Genomic DNA, 21,083 nt, shown 5'->3' on the forward strand with positions numbered 1-21,083 from the left:
TGTGTTTGATTGGCATACACACACTGTTTGGGGCCCAGAATGGGGACAGACTTGCATGCACTCTGCCAACATGGGGGATGACGTGGATGTGGAGTTGCCTGTGGAAAAGACACAGAAAAGGGTTGTAGTAAATCAGACTATGCTCAGAATATTATGTTTGTCCAACATGTTCATAAATCTGCCACTCAGAGATGTTTTTCCGGGGCTTGCCAGAGCATAATCTGGAAATGGTGAATACCTTGGTGTCAGAGTTTATTGACACAGACTGGCCCCTTTTCAAATACAGTGATTTGAAAATACAAAGGTTTGCCGGGCTGTGGAAGAATGATTTTACCAAGAAGTTCCTTCTCCCTAAATGGAGGGGTCCCACAGTTCAAGTGGAGTTGAGTCTAAAGACGGCCTCGCTCTTGCTCTGTGAACTGTCTAAATTTTATACACTCAAATAGAAATAGTTTTTCTGGGAGTATTTCCTTATTCTTTGAAGGCCGAAGGATTGGTTTTCTGTGGTGAGTGTGTGCCTACTATGTGCGAGCACCTTAAAATTTGTATAACAGGACCAATTGTGGAGGATACGTTTCATAAGAAAGTGAAATGCAGAGTTAGTTTTACTGGAAAGATGTGAAAACGATTAATACTGAATAGTTTTTACCTTACAGGCACTTGTTCCCCTCCTAAGTTCATTCGCATCCTGGTGCCTCTCATCTCAACAAAGCCACAGACTCTTCCTCTATCATGGCCTCATCCACATCCACGGATGTCGGAAAAGAAGCCACATGCCCCATCTGCATGGAGTATCTGACAGACCCTGTGACCGTGGACTGTGGTCACAACTTCTGCCGGGACTGCATTGTAAAGTATTGTGACACATGGGAACCAATGCAGGTGGGAGACTTGGAGTGTCCTGTCTGCAAAGCCCGGATGCAGAGAGGGAGTTTCCGCCCCAATTGGCAGCTGGCCAATATCGTGGAAAAAATTAAACTCCTGCCACCAAATAAAAAGGAAAAGGATCTGTGTAAGAGACACAAGAAAAAACTTCACCTCTTCTGCAAAGAAGATGAAGAATTGGTGTGTTTCATTTGTGAGCGATCCCCAGAACATAAATCGCACACTGTGGTTCTCAAGGAAGAGGTTGCCCAGGAATACAAGGTAGGAAGTTATTTTGACACTTGCTAACACAACACTTTCATATCTTTCTGTGTGTCTGTGTGCAGAATATGCTGTCAATGTGGCTATAAAGCAAACATAATAAATTGCTAATCTGCACCTTAATGTGGATCAAAAATTGGGCCTAATCTCTGTGCTTTTCAAAAACAAACACATACTTTGTTCTGCTTCAAAGGCAACTTTTTAAAATGTTGTCTTGTTTTTTAAAGCACCATTTTTTCTGCACTTCTGCCAAAGGGCTCCTGTGTAATGTAGTAATAATAATGCTATTATCAGATAAATATCTAATAGTGGGGGACCACACAATAGAAATATATGTAGAATACTGAAGGTCCCCACTCCCAGTCCTAATCCAATCTGATATTTGGTTTTCTCTTTAGACACTCATCTGTCATCGCCTGGAGCATTTGAAGAGAGAGAGAGAGAAAATTCTGGCTTATGAAGCAGAAGTAGGAGAAGAAAGCAACAGCCTGCTTGTAAGTGTCACAATTACTACTAAGAGATCCAAGTATACTTGAAGGACCAAGGCTGGATCTATACTGATATGGAAAACACTATAAAACACGCTATTTTACAAATTAGTTCTCAGTGCAATTTCTCATTGGGACAGATCACAACTCTATAGGGGCCCCATGGTGTAAAATGTTTGTAATGCATATATAACATTCTAATTAGTCCAGTGTAGTTGAGTCCCAAGTCATGATGTAGCCCCATTCCTGAGTGATTTACCATAACATTGTTAATGAAGGTCTTTCTAAAGACTCTGGCCTCTTCTTTTCCTCTTTCTTCCTGCCTCTTGAAGAAATTAACAGAAAGTCAGAGGCAGGATACACTGGAGAGGTTCAAACAATTGCACCAGTTTCTGGATGAACAAGAAAAGCGCCTGCTGAATGAAATAGAAGAGATGGAGAAGGAGATCACAAGAAGAAGGGAGGAGCAGCTGGCTAGACTCTCAGAGGAACTCTCCTCTCTTGAAAGGAGCATCTGGGAGATGGAGGAGAAGAGTCAGCAGCCAGCAAGTAAACTCCTGCAGGTGAGACTGTGGCAGGAACAGCCCAAAGTTCCTCTCTAATGGTTTAACCACACTTACCTTTTGCTGCACTCTTTCCAGGCACAGGTCAGTGCTTTCCAGGTTCCTACCCAAGCTTTCTTCCCCCCAGTCGTTCCCCCCACCCACCCAAATTCCTCTTTAAAGCTGAAGCACAACTAATGACAAATTGGGTTTTCTGTGCATTGCTGTTTGGCCCAATTCAGCTTTAAAGAGCAGGTTTTGACAGGGAAAGCTCCATAGGAGGAAAAGGGGGAATTCTCGGACACAGAGCTTTACAGCGTGGGCCATGTTGGAGCAAAGGGGGAGGGACAGAGAAGGAGGTCAGGTAGATTGGACTAATGTCAAATGGGGCACAGAGTTGGGGCTTGTATCTCTGAGCAGGAGTGTACCAAGGCAGGGCAAGGGGGGTCCTAGCCCTAGGCACATGATTTTGAGAGGGTGGGAGCCAGACGCCCCCTTGCATGGATCCCGCCCTGCCTGGTGCCAGGGGTCTTGCCACCACGCCCCTGGCCCCCTCACGGAATGGCAGTGTTGGGAGGAAGCACTAGCCAAGGGCTGCATCAGAAACCTGATATGGAAAGCTGGAGTAAGTTAAAATCATCTTGGTTAGATGATCCTTGGAATCCCTTCCAACACTACAGTTCTATGATTCTATGACAAGCAAAGATCAGTGCAATAAGCATGACAAAACTGCCAAGGTTTTTGGTTTTGTTGCTTACTCTTCCTCTCTTGGTTGACTTGAGGGAATTGAAAAGCTGACAGAAAAGTATGGATAATTTTATTTGGCAAAGTAAGTGTCCCAGAGTGGATAATGTTACTATGCAAACTGTCCCACAGAAGAGAGGATTGGCAGTACCTGATTTAGCTAAGTAGTGTGAAGCTGCTTAGCTAACTTTGTTAAAGTTAAGGATATCTCAGAAAAAGGAACTCTTTCATTGGGAACAGTTATCCATAAATTCCCCACTGGCCAAGATACTAGGGATACCTAGGAAAGACAGAGGAGATCTCATTGATTTTCATCAGAACATTTAAAATAAAAAAGAACTGAAGATTGGAAAATAATGGAGAGAAACCAGAATTGTTAGATGCATTCATACCTATCCAGAACTTTGGCATATGCTAGGCAGATTCACCCCAGAGGGCATCCATTGCAGGGGCTGATGGGTCTTCATTACAGGGCCTGTGGTAGGCACTGAATTCCATTCTGACTTTCCTCTTTTCCCTTCTAGGATGTTAGAAGAACTTTGCAGAGGTAAGGGGATCCTGCTCATCTCCATTAATATCACTCCCTGAAACTTCACAGGTAAACTGGGAAAGAATATAATATGAAGGTTATTAAGTGGAATAGAAATGAAATGAATACTAATGATAATGACAATACTTCACAGTATCTAGGTTTGCCACACGATCAGCAAACTCCGTGATGGCTGCCCCACTCAGTCCCACACAAACACCTGTCCCATGCACCATCTGTGGGACTATTCCCCAGAGTCCCACACTGTTACCTGTCACCAGTGGGGCTAAAAACGGGGAGAAGGAGTTGGGGTGTTTGCCACACTCCTGAACATATCCCAACTGCAGTATGTAACTTCAAGGTGTCACTTGGGCTCGTGATAAGAGGATGTTGTTGTTTAGTCGTTTAGTTGTGTCCGACTTCCGGGTTAGCGCCATCGGCTAATGGCGGATTTCCTCTGAGCTCCGGAGGGAATCGGCTTCGTAGGATTTGGGTCTTGCCGCTGCGGCGACGCGGGGACCCTCAAAAATCACAGGCGGTGAGCCTGTGAACCTGGTGACTCGGCGGGCACCATTTGCGCCCCCGACCTGCGAAGGAGCCTTTTTAAAGGCTTCGGAACGGGGGACGGGGTGAGCGGCGCGGTGCTGAGAGTCGACTGCTTCTCCTATGGAGTGAAGCCGCATGCCATGGTCGGAGAGCGCTGACTTCTTCTTGTGAACAATTGGACTCTAAAGTTACAACCCGTGAGTACTATGGAAATTGGACTTGTAAAGGAATATTTTTTTTTTAATTAGGCACGATCGGGGAAGGCGCAAACAGGAAGTCCGTCTCCCCGTCTTATAAATAATCTAAAGCAAGGACCAGCTAACTAAGGTCGAGAGAACTTTCTTCCTTTTATTGGGTAAAAGACATTAATTTCACGATTTGGCAGTATAAGTAATCTTACTGGAGGATAAGAGTTAACTTTGGGAGCTGAAGTGCCACCCCCCCCCCGGACCCGGGAGTGATCCATGAGAGAGCCTGTTGAAGAGGTACTAAAGAGTTTGACAGCTGTCAAATTAGCTGTCAAGACGGGAAAAGAGAACTTTGTTTCTGCTGCTTCTGCTGGTTATATCTGTTACAATTTTGTTACAATTTGTTGAAAACAAGGAAGGACTGATACAAACTAACTTGATTTTTGGATTTGAACTGGAAGGAATACTAAGTAACCAAAATCCCTCTAGAGGGGGTTTTGGACATTACAACAATGGCTGAAGGAGGGGAAATTCAAGCTAAACTGGACAGAGTTTTTCTTCTCTTGGGAAAGTTACAAGGCCAAATTGATGTTTTGGCTACTAATGTTACAACTCTGGACTTAACAGTAAACAAACTCATTGAATTTGATAAGGACTTGATTCAGGAAGTTCATGCAGCTGGACAAGAGGAGAAACTTGAGAGCTTTGAGAGTGTGGAGAAAGAGATATATGTTGTTTCTGAGGAAAAGGAAGGAGGAGACGTAATGTTGCAGATGACAAAGGAGAGCCAGAGGCCTGATATGATGGCTATAAAGGAAAATAAGAACTTGATGACGAAAATCTGGTTTGAATTGGAGATTGAAGAATGGAGAGATCTCATTAAGTGGAGATCTGAAGACCCAAGGATTACAAAATTGATTAAGATGGAAGTTGGAGCTTTGGGGACATTTGGATTTGAAAGGAGCAAGAAACAAGATTTGGGCTCCACTTTTAAGTATGGAGGTCTGGCTGGAAGAAACATGGACCATATAGGGCCAGAGCTTCTCCGAGATCTAGTGCTTAATACTAAGGACTATAAAAAAAAACCGGCAGAGAGGAATTGAGAGAGAATTAAGAGCCTCGGACATGAGGTCTCCAGGCTGACAGTGGACTGATGGACATATGTTGGGGATTGAAACCGGGAAAGGGGAGGGGTGGGGTTTGGGAATCCAAAGGGTGCATAATTATAATATGTTTTCTCTTTTTTATTTTTGTCATGTTATTAGTATGAAAATTGGGGAATTCGTGGAAGGGAATTTGGGTCGACTTTAGAAAAACGTTTTAAGATTGAGAACTGATGTACAAACATTGATGTTTATAAGGTAAAATTGGTTTTTTTAAAATGAACTAAATATAAAAAGGTTAAAAATTGGGATAAGAACTTGTTGAACTAACAAATTTGAATTGGAATATAAGAAGGGGAGGTGTGGGGAAGTCAGGGAAATATGTTACAGGAAAATAAGGATTGCAAACTGTATGTGTTTTTAATTTTTTTTTTTTGTTTTCTTTTTTGACTTTTTAAGGTATTAAAGCGAAAAATTTCAATAAATATATTTTTTTTAAAAAAAATAGTTGTGTCCGACTCTTCGTGACCCCATGGACCAGAGCAGGCCAGGATAGAAGGAATATTTCACTTTTGTCAACAACAGCAACCATCTTTAACTCCTCCACATCTTTCTTGCCTGTTGTAGGCAATGCAGCTGAAATGGAAAAACTGAGCAGGATGGAATCACTTGATTTTATTTTATTTCTCCATTTGAGTAGATGTAAATGAAACGATTCAGACAAAGGGCTGCTCCTTTGGCCCTCAGTTGTCTGGCTTTGGAGTCCCTAGTAAGGAGGAATCTTCTCCCCTCTGTGACTCCATTCCTCTCCCTCTCTCTCTTGGCTTTATACAGTTTCTTTGCTCCTCTCAATTCCTTTCTTTTGCTGCCCTCAGAAATTCTGGATTTGAAATGGGTTAACATGTCTTTTTCCCATCAGGTGTGAGCGAAGCGGGACATCTGAAAATCCACTGACTTTCTCACTAGAATTGAAGAGGGAGATCTCAAAATTCAGGGCTGCTAATCCTATTCTACATGTTGGGATGGAAAAAATAAAAGGTAATGAAAAATGGCTGCAGGGATTTTATTAGTCCAAAATATCTTATGAAGTGAAAATTTTGTTGCAAAATTATAAAAGTCTATTTCTCAAACTTTATATTACTTTGCTTTTTCAGATGCTCTGTTATCCGGACTGCTTCAGAAAGGTAAATTTTGGGTGAAGGACCAAATTCAAGGTGGGGTTTGGGACTGGTATTTCAATGGGATTGTGATCTGTCCTGTCCTTTGTGTTATTCTAAGAGAGGGAGAAGTAGTACCTGCATATAATATTTTGGATTGAGGCGGGGAAAATTTGTGCTCCAAGTGGGTTAGTGTGTTTGCAACCTAATTCCTCTCCTTCCCCCTTTGCTTTTACTTGATTCTTTGATCTTCTCCACATTAAACATGATTGGACTGTTAATTGGCACTTTTGCTCTGTTTTAATTAAATGAGTAGTCCACACACCCAAAACACCGTATTTATTTGAATGTAATGTCCACAACAAAAAAAATTCCTTCCAGTTCTTCAGATACTTCAGGTATCTGAAGAAGTGTGCATGCACACGAAAGCTCATACCAAGAACTAACTTAGTTGGTCTTTAAGGTGCTACTGGAAGGAATTTTTTTTGTTTTGACTATGGCAGACCAACACGGCTACCTATCTGTAATGTCCACAGTTATGGTCAAATTACATTGCAAAAATTAGAGTGCCCATTACATTTGATTGCACATTTACATTCACCCGCAAATACTTTTTTTGGTTTCAAGGTATTGAAAATTGAGGTGTGCATTAGATTTGGAGGATCCTCCGTTCGTGGCTGCAGCTGCGAGCTGAGGATCCTGGCGCCAGCAGCAAACTGCTAAGTACAGCGCATGTGTGGCATTGCAAACATGCGCAGTACATAGAGACGCCGCACATACTCTGTATAGCAGTTTGCCACCAGTGCCACTCCAACACCGTACGGACGGTGCCGGGATCCCTCTGGCGCTGCTACAACCTGCAGCGGCAATGGAGGGATCCCAGCACTGTCCATATGGCGCTAGAGTGGCACTGGTGGCAAACCGCTATACAGCGTATGTGCGGCATCGCTACGTATGTGCCATACATCGTACGCACATGTGCTCTGGGTGTCACAACACCTTCCTTTGCCCCTGCCCCCCCCCGAATATTTCCTTAGAAAACCTCAACCACTTAGCGGGGGGGAACCCACAACAACATTGTGGGTAAAGGTAGTTACTATTTTAAATATGACAATCTTAACGAGTATGCTCCCACTACAGCCAACATGTTCTTGATGTGCTAAAACTACAAGCTTGCTTCAAAATGCTTAAATATAAAGATGCTAGTATGTTTTCAGGACAATCAAGGAGCTTTAAGATCACTGCTGCCAGAGTCAACATTTTATAAATCTTAGTCAAATAGCGTTTAGCCTGCAAATGTGTGTGTAGTGGTATTGTGGTTGTAAAAAAAACCAACACTGGGGGCTCACAAGGGAATTAAATCTGTTAGCTTGTCTCATTTGATACCCTCCCCAGATTTCAATGGAAGACTCAGACCTGAATGTAATGCAATGAAGCCCCATTTATCTAAGAGGGAATCTGGTTCCTGGGGTGTTTCTTGGATCTGGATGCCCCATTCCATCTCTTGACTGATTCTGCCTCTCTTTTCTTCATTTCCCTCCCAACAACAAATGCCACTCTGTTACTTGACACCTGACTGTTACTTGATTGTTATTCTACTGGCATACAACATATATAAGGAAGAAATTTAAAATACAAATAAGCTATTAATACAAATGAGTTAACAGAATTTAAATCATGTCTACATTAACATGATTCAAATCAAGCATTAGCAGGATCTCAAATTACATAGGAAACACTCTCCAAAATAAAATAAGAATGTATTGAGTTCCTCTTTGTGATTTCCTTGCAGTCACACCTTTGGGTTCTCTACCTGTGCAGAGCTTAGGGTTGCTATAGAAAGGACCATTTTTGGTGGGGACTCAACTCCATCTTGCAGGCAAATATACTATAAACACAGCAAAATTATATATTTGTTTTTCATCATTATTATTATTATTATTATTATTATTATTATTATTATTATTATTATATCCCGCCTTTTCCCCTGACTTATGGAAAAAAATAAGAACAGCTAAAAACATAGGGTGGAAAGCAATAACATAAAACAACCTTATTTTCATTGTTTACCAATTAAAACAATTATATTTAAAAATTGTCCTTGATGTGCTATAAAGTGCTGGATTCAGTCTCTGCACAGCTAGTTTCAAAATGCTTAGATATAAAAATGCAGGTGCATTTTCAGGACAATAAAGAAACTTTAGGATCACTGTTGCCAAGGTCAAAATCTTTTAACTCTTAGTCAGATAGACTTTAGCCTCCTTTAGGACAATAAATGCACGTGGTATCTGTTGGGATACTGCCAGGGAGATAACGTCCATCTGAGCCCCCAAGCCGGCTGCCGGACGATCCATCGACCTCCCGTAGTCACGCAGTATCAGCAATTAGCAGCACGAAGCCTTAGAAATAGATTGCCACATTCCTAGGCTGGTGCACACTCTTTCAGCAGACTCCACACAGCAAAAGATGCACAGCAGGAGAGCATATTTACAGTTTATTCAACGTTGGTCAGAACAAAGAAAAGACATGACCGTCTGCTTCAGCGTTCAAGCACAGACAGACAAAACGAAAGCAATAGCAAACATAAACATCCTGTAACAGGAAATACGCAGACTCTGTGACTCACAGCCTGCTCCCTTTTTAGGTGGAACGGAAATATCCTAACATCCTCCCCCTTTCCGTGTAACCTGTAGTACCTGTGGTTCAACCCAATTGCAACCTCTGTACGTAAACCTTAAGTTGTTCTCTGTTAACAACCTTAGACAACAGATCAGCAGGAATTTCATTTCCTGCCATGTAGGACACCCGAATCAGTCCCTTTTGAATACACTCTCTTGCACGATGTAGCTTAATCTGCAAGTACTTGGTTCTCTGCTTGCAACTCTCCGAGTTCAGCAAAGCCAAACAAGATCTATTGTCTTGATACACTTGTATAGGACATTTCACAGAAACCCCGATGTCCTTAAAGAGTTGCATCAACCATTCACAATCCATGAGTGAAAATGACAGAGCATTGAGTTCTGCTTCACAGGAACTTAGGCTCACTGTCGTCTGCTTCTTGCACAACCAGTCAAACAGGCAGTGGTTGTACATGTAGCATACTCCAGAAGTGCTTGTACCATCCGTGGTGTCACTTCCAAAACTTGCATCTGCAAAGATTTCAAGACCTCCAGTCTTCTGACTGGTGAACCTCAGCCTGTAGTGCATAGTCCCTTTCAAATAGCGGGCTATGCGCTTCAGAGCTTTCCAATCCTGAACAGTAGGATTGTTAGCATGTCTGCTAAGCAGGTTAGTGCTTACAGCAATGTCAGGTCTTGAGCATCTAGCAATGAAATTCAACTTGCCTAGGATGCATCTGTACAGCGTTGTGTCAGAAAACGCTTCAGCAGTACTATCTACCTGGTAACCTGTCACCATCGGTGTGTCTGCTGGGTTTGCATCAACCAAATTCAACCTGGTTAATACATCAGCAATTTTCTGTGTTTGGTGTACCAGAAAATTACCTGCTTGGTCCCTCTCCACCTGCAGAGAAAGATAGTTGGATACCTCACCAAGATCCTTCATGTCAAAGTGCTCCTTCAGTTGAGCTAGGGTGCTTTGGTAAAAAGCCTGATTCTTCCAAAACATCAGAAGATCATCAACAAAACATAAACAATACAGTTTGTTTTGCCCCTCCTCCTTGACAAACACACACGGATCAGCTTTGCCCTGGTGAAAACCTAGAGAAAGCAACGTCTCAGTGAGTTTTGTGTTCCAACACCTAGCACTCTGCTTGAGACCATATAAGGATTTCCGCAGTTTACAGACCATTCCCTTCTATATCTGCATCCCGTCAGGTGGAAGCATGTACAGCTCCTCCCCCAAAATCCCGTACAAAAAAGCTGTATTAATATCATGATGGGAAACATGCAGTTTCTCCTCCGCAGCGATCTTGAGCATCAGCCGAATGCTCTCATATTTGACGGTGGGTGAGTAGGTCTCGTGGTAATCCTGTCCTGGTACTTGTGAAAAACCTCTGGCAACCAATCTGGCTTTGTGTCTAACAACCTTGCCATTCTGGTCTGTCTTGGCCTTGAAGACCCATTTGCTGCCAACCAGTCTCATCCCTGGGACTACTCTTTGAAGCTTGAAGGTTCCCACACCTTCTCTGAGCTGCTAAGAACAGCAGTAGCCGTCTTAGCAAACTCATCAGCAAATCTCTTTGGAGGTCTGCCTTTGGTCGCCCTTTCAGACCTGCGAACCAGACGCAAGTCTTCTGGACTCATCTCCTCCTTCTTAGGAGAAAAGTGACCAATGGTGAACAGTGGTTCTTCCAGTTCATTGTCAGACGCATCAGATGGTCTGACTGAGGCCTTTGCGCTCTTGTAGTCTGCTGTGTCATCACTGTCACTGACACCAGCAGCAGCGCCGCCCACTGAACTGGAATCCGAACTCTGATCATCATCATCATCATCCTCAGTTTCCTCAGCTTTCTCAGCATGATCTGCTATCTTCACATCACCTACATCTTCCTCTGGGTAACTCTGGAAAATTCCCACATTCCCCCCCCCACTCAGGATTGTACTCAACACTCCTTGTGAACTTAATGGACTTAGAGTCAGTCATCCATACCCTGTATGCACCTTTTTCGTACCCCATGAACAAACCATGTGCCCCACGCTTCCCAAGCTTGTTGCTTTGTGGGGTGTGTACCCACATGTCAGAACCAAAGATTCTCATGTGCTTGACGTTCGGTTTCTTACCAAACATCTTCTCGTACGGAGTACAACCAATAGGTGATGACAGTCTGCAATTAAAGGAATAAGTAAACGTCGACAGAGCCTCACCCCAAAACTTATCAGGGAGATTGGCATCATGCAACATGGTTTTCATTCCTTGCAGCAACGTTTGATTTGCTCGCTCCGCAAGCCCATTCATCCATGGCGATCTAGGCATTGACATGTCATGCTGGATTCCCTTCTCAGTCAGGAAAGCTTCAAACTGCTGAGAAGTGAACTCCCCGCCCCGATCAGTAAACAGACAGCCGATACGTTTACCGTGAGCATTCTCCAACCAAGCACAGAATGCTTTGAACCTAGGAAACGCTTGCGATTTCTGCTCGAGCATAAACACATGAATGTACCTGGAAAAAGAATCAATTAGAACCATGAAGTACCTTGCTCCTCCCAAAGAGGGCGCAAGAGGACCAACCAGGTCTGCATGAACTAGCTAGTAGGGTTTGGAAGCCTGCCTGCTAGACTCCTTGCCTTTTGGAGCAACCTTCACCTTGTTCTCTGCACAAGATACACATTTCATGTGAAATTTACAGGGTTTGATGTTCAAACCTTCAACCAACCCAGGCATTTTGGCCAGCGCCTGCCAAGACATGTGACAAAATCTTCGATGTGCATCGTGAATGCATCCTGCATGAAGAACTTTGTTAGTTTGTGCAACACAACAAGAATCAGCATTAGACACAGCAACAGCATTGTCATCATAAGTTATACAGAATAAGCCATCTATAAACTTTGCATGCAAAATGTCCTCTTTGCCTTTCCTGATGACACAGGCGTTCCTCTTGAAGGAAACCTCAAAACCACGCAGAATCAGCTGTGGGACACTGAGCAAATTGCCCGCAGCTCCTGGAACAAAAAGCACATCTCTGATGGTAGTGTGCAGACTTGCAAGTTTCAACAGTCCCTACTCCTGCAATTTGCAATGTCCTTCCATCAGCCAGGTGGATCTCTCCATCTTGAGGTGTGAAGGAGATGAAGAGATGGCGGTCCTTTGAGACATGGCAGCTGGCGCCTGAGTCCACAACAAATCTGGCCTTTGGAGCAGCTTTTGCAGCAAGCAAAACCTTGTTTTCCACCAGCGTGGGCTTTTGCAGCTTGCCCCCTGCTCCTGGCCATCAGACTTGCCTTTAGCCTTTGGTGAAACAGTGCCAGCAAACAAAGCTTTGTTTTTCCCTGGCTTTCCACCCCCCTTCTGCTTCGGGCCATCTGCAGGCTTTTTCCTTTGTTTATTTCCAGTCTTTGGACAAAACCTCTGAGTATGACCTTGGTTCCCACAGTTCCAGCACTTCACAGCTGCCAACGCTTTGGCTCCCCCTGGAGGTTGGAATGCTGTCCCACATTGCTCCCCCTGAAGCGCACAAGCCGACTCAGCTGCATTTCTCCTATCATATTCATTTTGCAAAGTCGCCAAGACCTTTGTAGCAGTGAGGTCTTGCGCAGGGAGGGTCGCCAGCTGACTCGCCACGGCATGATAGCTTTCATCCAGGGAGTCCAGGATGAGAATTGCAAACAGTGACTCAGGCATATTGAAACCTCTCTGAGCCAATTCCTGTCTGAGATGCTGCAAATGCAAAATGTGGGCTCTAAGGTCTTCCCCTGGCTTCAAATGCTTCCTGTGCAGCTTTCTGAAATAAAGCAACACAGACCCAACCTCTTGTTGGAGATGACAGGCTCTAAGCCCGTCCCACATCTCACGGGCACTGGCCTTGCCAGCCAGGGTGATTAACTCTTCAGGAGCTACTGAGAGCAAAATTATCCCCATGGCTCTTGAGTCCTGTGCCGTCCATTCATCTGTCACAGAGGCTGGGGGGTCCTCAGAAATGGTATTCCACACTCCAAGCTTTCTCATCTGGCCCTCACAGTACCTTGCCCAGGTCTGATAGTTGTGGCCATTTAGCTTTAGTGGACACGGAGCAGCTTCTGAGGATTGTAAAAGATCCATCTCAGCTATTCACTTGAGCCCTTTATGCTTTCAAAGACTTCTTATCTCAGCAGCTCATAAATCACGAACTCTCTGGCGCAGCTCCCAGACCAATTATGCCCTGCCGGAACAGAAAAGCCTCATGTGCTTTTGCTTTTGCACATACCTCAGCAGTGTCGCAGTCTTACTCTCCTGTAAGTGCCGTGAATCTGGGCCCGAAACCTGTTGTTGGGATACTGCCAGGGAGATAACGTCCATCTGAGCCCCCAAGCCGGCTGCCGGACGATCCATCGACCTCCCGTAGTCACGCAGTATCAGCAATTAGCGGCACGAAGCCTTAGAAATAGATTGCCACTCTTTAAGCAGACTCCACACAGCAAAAGATGCACAGCAGGAGAGCATATTTACAGTTTATTCAACGTTGGTCAGAACAAAGAAAAGACATGACCATCTGCTTCAGCGTTCAAGCACAGACAGACAAAACGAAAGCAATAGCAAACATAAACATCCTGTAACAGGAAATACGCAGACTCTGTGACTCACAGCCTGCTCCCTTTTAAGGTGGAACGGAAATATCCTAACAGTATCATGGTTGTAAGAAAACAATGCTGGAGGTTTGCAAGGGAAGGGAATTTGTTAGGTTACCTAATTTGATTTCTTCCCCCTGATTTCAATGTAAGCCTCTGAAAGCGCCAAATGGGCAATTCACACAGAGAGAGTCAAAGGAGGACCATTTTTCTCCTCTTGCCCCCATCCATCTCTCTTCCTCTTCACTGCATAGAGGTTTGCACTGCTGGAGGTTTGCAAGGGAAGGGAATTTGTTAGGTTACCTAATTTGATTTCTTCCCCCTGATTTCAATGTAAGCCTCTGAAAGTGCCAAATGGGCAATTCACACAGAGAGAGTCAAAGGAGGACCATTTTTCTCCTCTTGCCCCCATCCATCTCTCTTCCCCTTCACTGCATAGAAGAGCTGAGGGAATATTTTCTGGGCTGTTTTGCTTCTTGAAGGGTGACTGAATTGACAGGAGGGACACAATAAAATATGTTGAGTAAAATGGAACAAAAAGAAGTATTTAAAAACCCACAGAGAAGGTATTTATTCTGAGGTTAGTCTGGGAGAAAGAGGGGAGGGTCCCAATCCTGAATGGAACGTGAGGAAGTCCCATTTATCTGAGAGGGAAAAGGGCAATTTTTGTTTACAACAGAGGGAATCTGCTGCTTCTTGGTGTTATTTTGGATCAGGATGTCCATCTCTGACTCTTGGCTGATTCTGACTCACTTCTCTTTTCCTCATCTTCTCTCAACAGCAAATGTCACTCTGGATCCAGACACAGCCCATCCCTGCCTCATCCTGTCCGAGGATCAGAAAAGCGTGAGATGCGGAGACAAAGAGCAAGACTTGCCCAACAAACTTGAGAGATTCAATTCCTGGCCTTGTGTGTTGTGATATGAGGGATTCACAGCAGGAAGACATTTCTGGGAAGTCACTGTAAATGAGGGAGAGAGGTGGACTTTGGGGGTCGCCAGGAAGTCTGTGCAGAGAAAGGGCTTCTTCCCCTTAAGGCCTGAGGCAGGGGTCTGGGTTGTGGGGAAGTGGTTTGGTGAGTACAGGGCCTTCACATCCCCTGATTACTTTCCTCTGTCCCTGAGTGAGGAGCCCAGGAGGATCCAAGTGACTCTGGACTATGAAGAGGGCTATGTGTCTCTTTCTAATGCTGACTCAGGGGCTGAACTCCACACATTCTCAGGAGCCTTGTTCTTTGGGGAGACCCTCCTCCCTTTCTTTTGTCTGTGGGGAAATGAAACCCACCTCAGGATCTCCTGTTAAGAGTAGAATTGACGTTTTTGCAGATGCCCTGTGAGAGGAGTCATTCCAGCCACACTCGGAGGTAACAACAAAACAAATTGGAATTTTCTTTTCCCTTCCCTTTTCCAGAATTTCCTATGCAGTGGAGAGGGAAACACTTTAACCGTCCCAGTAAACAAACTATTCCTCAAAATGATTCACCCGCCACCCCCTGCAATCCTGGTTCTGTTGTTCACCTTTTTCTCATGACAAGACCTCTGCCAGCTGTTAAAATGCCCACATGATGGCATTGATAGATCACTGGAGAACAATCCTTCCACCCACTTTGCAACTAAAGCTCATAGCCTTGTGCATCTCAGGCAGGAAGGAAATAAGAAGACTGTCTGTGAGGCCCCAACTTCCAACCCTTTGCAAATGCAGCCTCCCCATCTCCACACTTCCTCAGAAAGAAATCTCACTGAATTCAGAGATGGTGGGAGTTGTAGTCCAGCAACTTGGCCATGTCTGCCCTTTATAATTCACATGGTGTCTTCCCTGTGGTCCTAAATGTGGAATGCTCCCCCAAAGAGGGTCTTTTCAGCATCACCTGCATTTTCTCTCCCTCCCCCCACCCTGGTTTTTAATAATTATGGTTTAATATACTTGAATTCTTGTAAATATTTTGTTTTATCTCTTGTTGGTTTTTAGTGCTGTATTAATTGATCTTGATTTTTATCATTTTACATTATTGTGGTTCTGGTGATTGTACAGGTTTCCTGTTGTTGACTTTTATTCAGTTATATTTGAATTTGTGAACAGCCCAGAGTGCATGGTTATTTGGGAGGTATATGAAAGCCAAAAAAATGAAACCATATTAAAGAAAAGCTCCCAAACCTCCCTTGCAGGCTGTTGAGGGGACCCTTCAGACTGGAGTGTTTTTGCGGTTGTGTGTTGCAAGATGCCATTGATGCAATAATAGTGCATTAGCCATGGATTCATGCTGGACCATCTATGCAGCAACTTGAGAAGCTATTCCGTGATACTTCCAGAATGCTACCCCATTATTGCCATTTGGAGAGGAAAATTGGGCTGTAATGGAATAAAAGGGGACCAAAAGAAAAACCCATAACAGAACATTTCTGGTATGAAACATTTATAGGATTTCAGCAGGAAGTAACAGTACACAGGACTGATCAGAAATGAAGCAATTAATATGAAGACTGCAAACCTTTGTGGGCACAAATAGTATTGAAACTGGGATTGCATAGACATCCCAGATAGCATCATGCGCAGAAATCATCACAAATACACAATAAAAGGAATATGCATAAATCCTGGGAGTGTTTGCATTCTGTGCTAGAGAGGGATGATTGCTGAGAGCTCCAATTCTGGGTGAATGTGGGCTGAGGCTGTAGAGCATCATTGTAGAAAAAGAAAAAGAAAACCCATTCTACCTACTGTTTTAATATATTCAAAGCTGGCATCCATCTTTCTTGGGATGCAGTGGAGGAGTGCGTCTCTGGGTGAGGTCAGGTTTGTTGGAAGATTGCAGTGCCTGCTGTGGCTGTAGAGACCGATGCAGGAAAGACATGTTTCCTAGTGGTCATTCCTCCTCTGGCTGCTGCTATGGACACATGACCTGACTGTCTTTCTCTAGGCACTGCAGTTACCTTCAAGGGAAACAAAATGGCAGGTGGATGTTGCCAGCTTTCATGTCATGTTTGCAGATATCTTTGTAACGCAGAATTGGTCTGCCGTTGGGCCTGGTGCCTGAAACCAGCTCCCAGCCAGATCAGATCCCAGAGCAGAGCAGGGGATTGCTGTGTTCAGGCCAGGAAGAAAGAGCAGTCTCCACTGAGCACTTCTTTCTCAAAGCAGAGTCTGCTTCCCCACAATGCCAGTGATTTGCGTTCTCTTATTCATTCAAAAAGAATTGACCTATCACCCCTAAGGACAACATACTCCCACAGTATACAGGCTTCAGAAGCAATGCAAAGCAACTGAGGCTGCTCAAGACACCTCTAAGAAAGCTGTGCAGGCCTGCCAGGATAAAAACAGCCACAGCCAAGCACATCAGCCCTGAGATGGCGAGTCATTTGCAGACAGGGAAACTCCCACAGACTGACAACTGAAAAACTGAAAGTCAGCTGTGCCTTCACTGTGAGGCAGCAGCCATGGCTGGTTCTGGGGGTCCCGTCCAGGATTTCTGTGCTAAAGCCACTTGTCCCATCTGCCTGGATTACTTTAAGGATCAAGTGACCACTGTGTGTGGGCACGATTTCTCCTGAGGCTGTTTGAGCTAGTAGTTGGGGGCCCCACAGGCTTCCTGCCCTCAATGCAGAGAAACAGTCCACCCTTCCAATCAGGATTCAGACACCATCATGTGACTGAAACAGCACTGTCCAATGATTTACAGTAGGTCCCATAGCCTTCCTTCCCTCAATGCAGAATAACAGCCCAGCCCAAAGAATCTCACCCCAAATTGGAAACTGGAAATGTGGATGATTTGGACCCCTTCCACTTGCAATTCCCATCATGGGACTGAAACAGCACTGGTTGCACTGGACAATGATTTGTAGCAGGCCAGGGAAAGAAGTTTCTCCCCTGCTTTCTAGGCATGGGTCAAAGCAGTTTCTTGTTTGCCCCTCTGCTTTCCCTGGGAAAACCCACTGAATTAGGAACTAATGTCAATCCTCAGAAAAACCAATAGATCTTTTCCCCAATTCATCTGCAAACAGCAAGCAGAGGTGGGTGTGACCCCCAAGTGGGTTCCTGGGGTTGGGTCTGCCCTATAGTGCTTCCCTGATGGCACTATGGATAGGAGGAGGGGAAGAGCCAGGGGTCCAAAGCAGGAAGTAAAAAAAAGAATTCTTTTTCTGCATCCTGAACAAAATGGGTGTGGTGGAACATTCAGACAAAGATCAAAGCTATCACTTATTAACCAATCAATGGCAAATTTATGATAGCTGATAAAAAGACCTGTTCAGAAAAAACATGGATTTGTTTTATACAGTTATAAATATATGCCAAATGCCTGGTTTTTTCTTTTCATTATTGAAAAAGAGCAGTTTATGTTTGGGGTGAGATGAGGTGGTGAGCAAATGGTTGTTCTGTTAGGAGGAGAGAAGATGGAGGGGGAGAAGGAAGCTGAGCTCTCCCCACAGAAGAAAAGAACAGTTGCTGGTTGTCGTCACAGCAGTACAAAGTGCACACCCTTTGCCCCTCCCTAAAGAAAGGGGAAGGAGACAGGAGAAAGAACGGCTGGGAAGAAGAAGGAAAGGCAACCCCAGAACTTCTCCTTGATTGACCACATTATCTCCCTGCCCACAAGATAAAGTAGTCTGGGGGTGAGTATCTGACAACCAAACCCCACTGCATGTTCCCAGGCTCCCCTTGGCCCAAGCAGGACTATTTTCATTCAATTCCCAATGTGTATAGAAGAGCCTTTTAACTCTTCCTCTTCCTTGCCTTCCCCCACCATTCAGCTGAAATTCAAGCACCTATGGGAATGCTGTTAGCTCTGGGAGAGGAGCTCCCATGGGTGTCAATGGATGTCTTGGCTGGGCACCCAAAGGAGGGGTTGGAGCCCTGCAATGGCTCTGTCCTTGTCTGTCACCTCGGTGCCATTCATGGGCCACTGTTGATGCAGTGCCAGGAAAGTGGAGCTGCACATGAACGCAAGATTGTGTAGAATAGATAAAAACAAATGGAAACTCATAGAAACTTTTTAATCATTTGGGTTGTCTTGTCTAGATAAGAATGTTGTCAGCAGGCACTGAAAAGAAGACTGTGAAGGTGCCTGCTTGATATTAATAGGAAGGCAGTTCCAAAGGGTTGCTGCCACCATGCTAAATGGTTGAGTTCTGACAGATGCAGTGCAGGTATTATGCAGCACCTGTAAAAGTGCCAATTCCTCCAATTGAAGCAGTCAAGTGGGCACATATGGGGCAAGGTGACCTTGTAGGCAAAGAATGAATGAGTGTGCAAACTGAGTTGTTGAGTTTCAGGCAGTTGGACTGTTATACGGAAATTAGGGGTTGAATTTTACAGCCCATTTCTCCATCAAGGGACCCAATAAGCAGTCAGAGAAGAATGAGGGGAGGGAGGAACCAGTTGAGGAAAGCAAAGAAAATATTTGTTTTCTGCTGCAATAGAGTCCCCCCGCTGTCCCTGCCACCACCACCTTGCAAGGAAGTGAGTGGACCCAGAGTAAAAATGTGCAACAACTTTTAAAGGCTTTAGAAATGTCCCAGCCCTTATCCAAGGACCACCCAAAGTCATCATACAAGTACCAAGCATTTTGCATCTGTTCAATTGGCATGCGAAGGTGCCACACACTGTTTTTGGCCCAGAATGGGGACAGAATTGCATGCACTCTGCCAACATGGGGGATGGGGAGTTGCCTGTACAAAGGACACAGAACGTGGTTCCACTTGTAAATCAGACCATGCTAAGAATATTCTTTTTGTCCAACATGTTTACAAATCTGTCACTGAGAGATCTGAGCAATACATGCTAATTCTTTTTCTGGGGCTTGCCAGAGCATCCTTTTGAAATGGTGAAGACCTTGGTGTCAGAGTTTATTGACACAGACCTGTCTCTTTTCCAATACAGTGATTTGTATAATAAGACCAATTGTGGAGGCTCCATTGCATAAAAAGTTAAATGCATTGTTAGTTTTTCTGGAGGGATATGGAAAAGCTTAATGCTGAATAGTTTTCCCCTTTCAGGCATTTTTTCCATCCCCTGTCCCTTCACATCCTGCTGCCATCCTGCAGCCGCCTCTCATCTCAACAAAGCCACACATTCTGGATCCGTCATAGCCTCAGCCCCCGCATCCACGGATGTAGGAGAGGAAGTCTTGTGCCCCATCTGCAAGGACTTCCTGACAGACCCTGTGACCTTGGATTGCGGCCACAACTTCTGTCAGGGCTGCATCACCACGCACTGTGAAATACGGGATGAAATTGACATGGGGGACTGCAAGTGTCCCGTCTGCACAGTCAAGATCCAGAGCAGAAATTTCTGCCGCAATTGGCAGCTGGCAAATGTAGCAGAAAGACTCAAGCTCCAGAGAAAGCAACTATGTGAGAAGCACAAAGAAAAACTCCACCTGTTCTGCAAACAAGATGAAGAATTGGTGTGTTTGTTTTGTCAGCAAATCCCCAGAACATAAATCACACACTGTGGTTCTCAAGGAAGAGGTTGCCCAGGAATACAAGGTAGGAAGTCATTTTGACACTTGCTAACACAACGCTTTCGTATCTGTGTTTATGTGTGAGTGTGTATGTGCAAAATATGCTGTCAATGTGGCTGGAAAGCAAACATAATGAATTACTAATCTGCACTTCAAAGTGAATCAAAACTTGGGCCTAGTCTCTGTGCTATGCAAAACAAAACAAAAACTTTGTTCTGCTTCAAAAGCAACTTTTTAAAATGTAATTTTGTTTTAAAAAGCACATTTTTTCTGCACTTGTGCCCAAGGGCTCCTGTGTAATGTAGTAGTAGTAGTAGTAGTAATAATAATAATAATAATAATAATAATAATAATAATAATGATGCTGGTTAATAAGAGTAATAGAAGGAAAGTTCTCAAACGAGCCTTGAATTTTATATGTACAGCAAAAAATCCCAAACCACTAGAAGAGAGCAATTATCAGATAAAAATCTAATAGTGGGGGACCACACAATAGAAATATATGTAAAATACTGAAGCTCTCCACCCCGCATCCTAATCCAATCAGATATTTTGTTTTCTGTTTAGACACTCATCTGTGATCGCCTGGAGCATATGAAGAAAGCAAGAGTGAAAATTCAGGCTTATGAAGCAAAAATAGGAGAAGAAAGCAACAGCCTGCTTGTAAGTGTCACAATCCCTACAAAGAGAACATGTATGCTTGAAGGACCAAGGCTGGATCTATAAAGTGGTACCTCGGGTTAAGTACTTAATTCGTTCCAGAGGTCCGTCCTTAACCTGAAACTGTTCTTAACCTGAAGCACCACTTTAGCTAATGGGGCCTCCTGCTGCCGTTGCGCCGCCGGAGCATGATTTCTGTTCTCATCCTGAAGCAAATTTCTTAACCTGAAGCACTATTTCTGGGTTAGAGAAACGTATGTAACCTGAAGCGCATGTAACCTGAGGTACCACTGTACTGAT

General features: G+C 44.2%; 3 protein-coding genes and 1 long non-coding RNA gene across 4 annotated transcripts in view; 3 read left to right on the plus strand and 1 right to left on the minus strand.

Annotated features, from left to right (window-relative positions):
- LOC310701652 (tripartite motif-containing protein 10-like) overlaps nt 1-16,258 on the plus strand; it is a 55,547-nt gene extending 39,289 nt beyond the window's left edge. The window contains exon 9 of the mRNA XM_083492881.1: nt 15,307-16,258. The gene's annotated coding sequence lies outside the window, so the exon portion shown is untranslated. The remainder of the gene's footprint in view (nt 1-15,306) is intronic.
- The window catches only part of LOC310701289 (uncharacterized protein), a 229,835-nt gene that overhangs the window by 95,696 nt on the left and 113,056 nt on the right, over nt 1-21,083 (plus strand). The gene's annotated exons all lie outside the window — the stretch shown is intronic.
- Nucleotides 1-21,083, plus strand: part of LOC310699271 (uncharacterized protein) — a 65,555-nt gene that overhangs the window by 11,960 nt on the left and 32,512 nt on the right. Inside the window, 11 exon segments of the mRNA XM_083486893.1 lie at nt 657-1,146; nt 1,545-1,640; nt 1,967-2,197; nt 3,445-3,467; nt 6,206-6,324; nt 6,441-6,500; nt 14,448-14,584; nt 14,588-14,966; nt 19,657-20,084; nt 20,086-20,148; nt 20,691-20,786. Of these exon segments, the coding sequence (XP_083343019.1) occupies nt 733-1,146; nt 1,545-1,640; nt 1,967-2,197; nt 3,445-3,467; nt 6,206-6,324; nt 6,441-6,500; nt 14,448-14,584; nt 14,588-14,966; nt 19,657-20,084; nt 20,086-20,148; nt 20,691-20,786 (2,046 nt within the window). The 5' untranslated portion in view covers nt 657-732.
- Nucleotides 10,631-13,737, minus strand: LOC310702223. Its single transcript, XR_014523374.1, has 2 exons — nt 13,513-13,737; nt 10,631-13,475 (listed from the first exon to the last, which is right to left on the minus strand). It is a non-coding gene; the product is annotated as an uncharacterized lncRNA (long non-coding RNA).

Source organism: Podarcis liolepis (assembly GCF_965112155.1).
Source record: "Podarcis liolepis genome assembly, chromosome: 2".
NCBI classification, from domain to species: domain Eukaryota; kingdom Metazoa; phylum Chordata; class Lepidosauria; order Squamata; family Lacertidae; genus Podarcis; species Podarcis liolepis.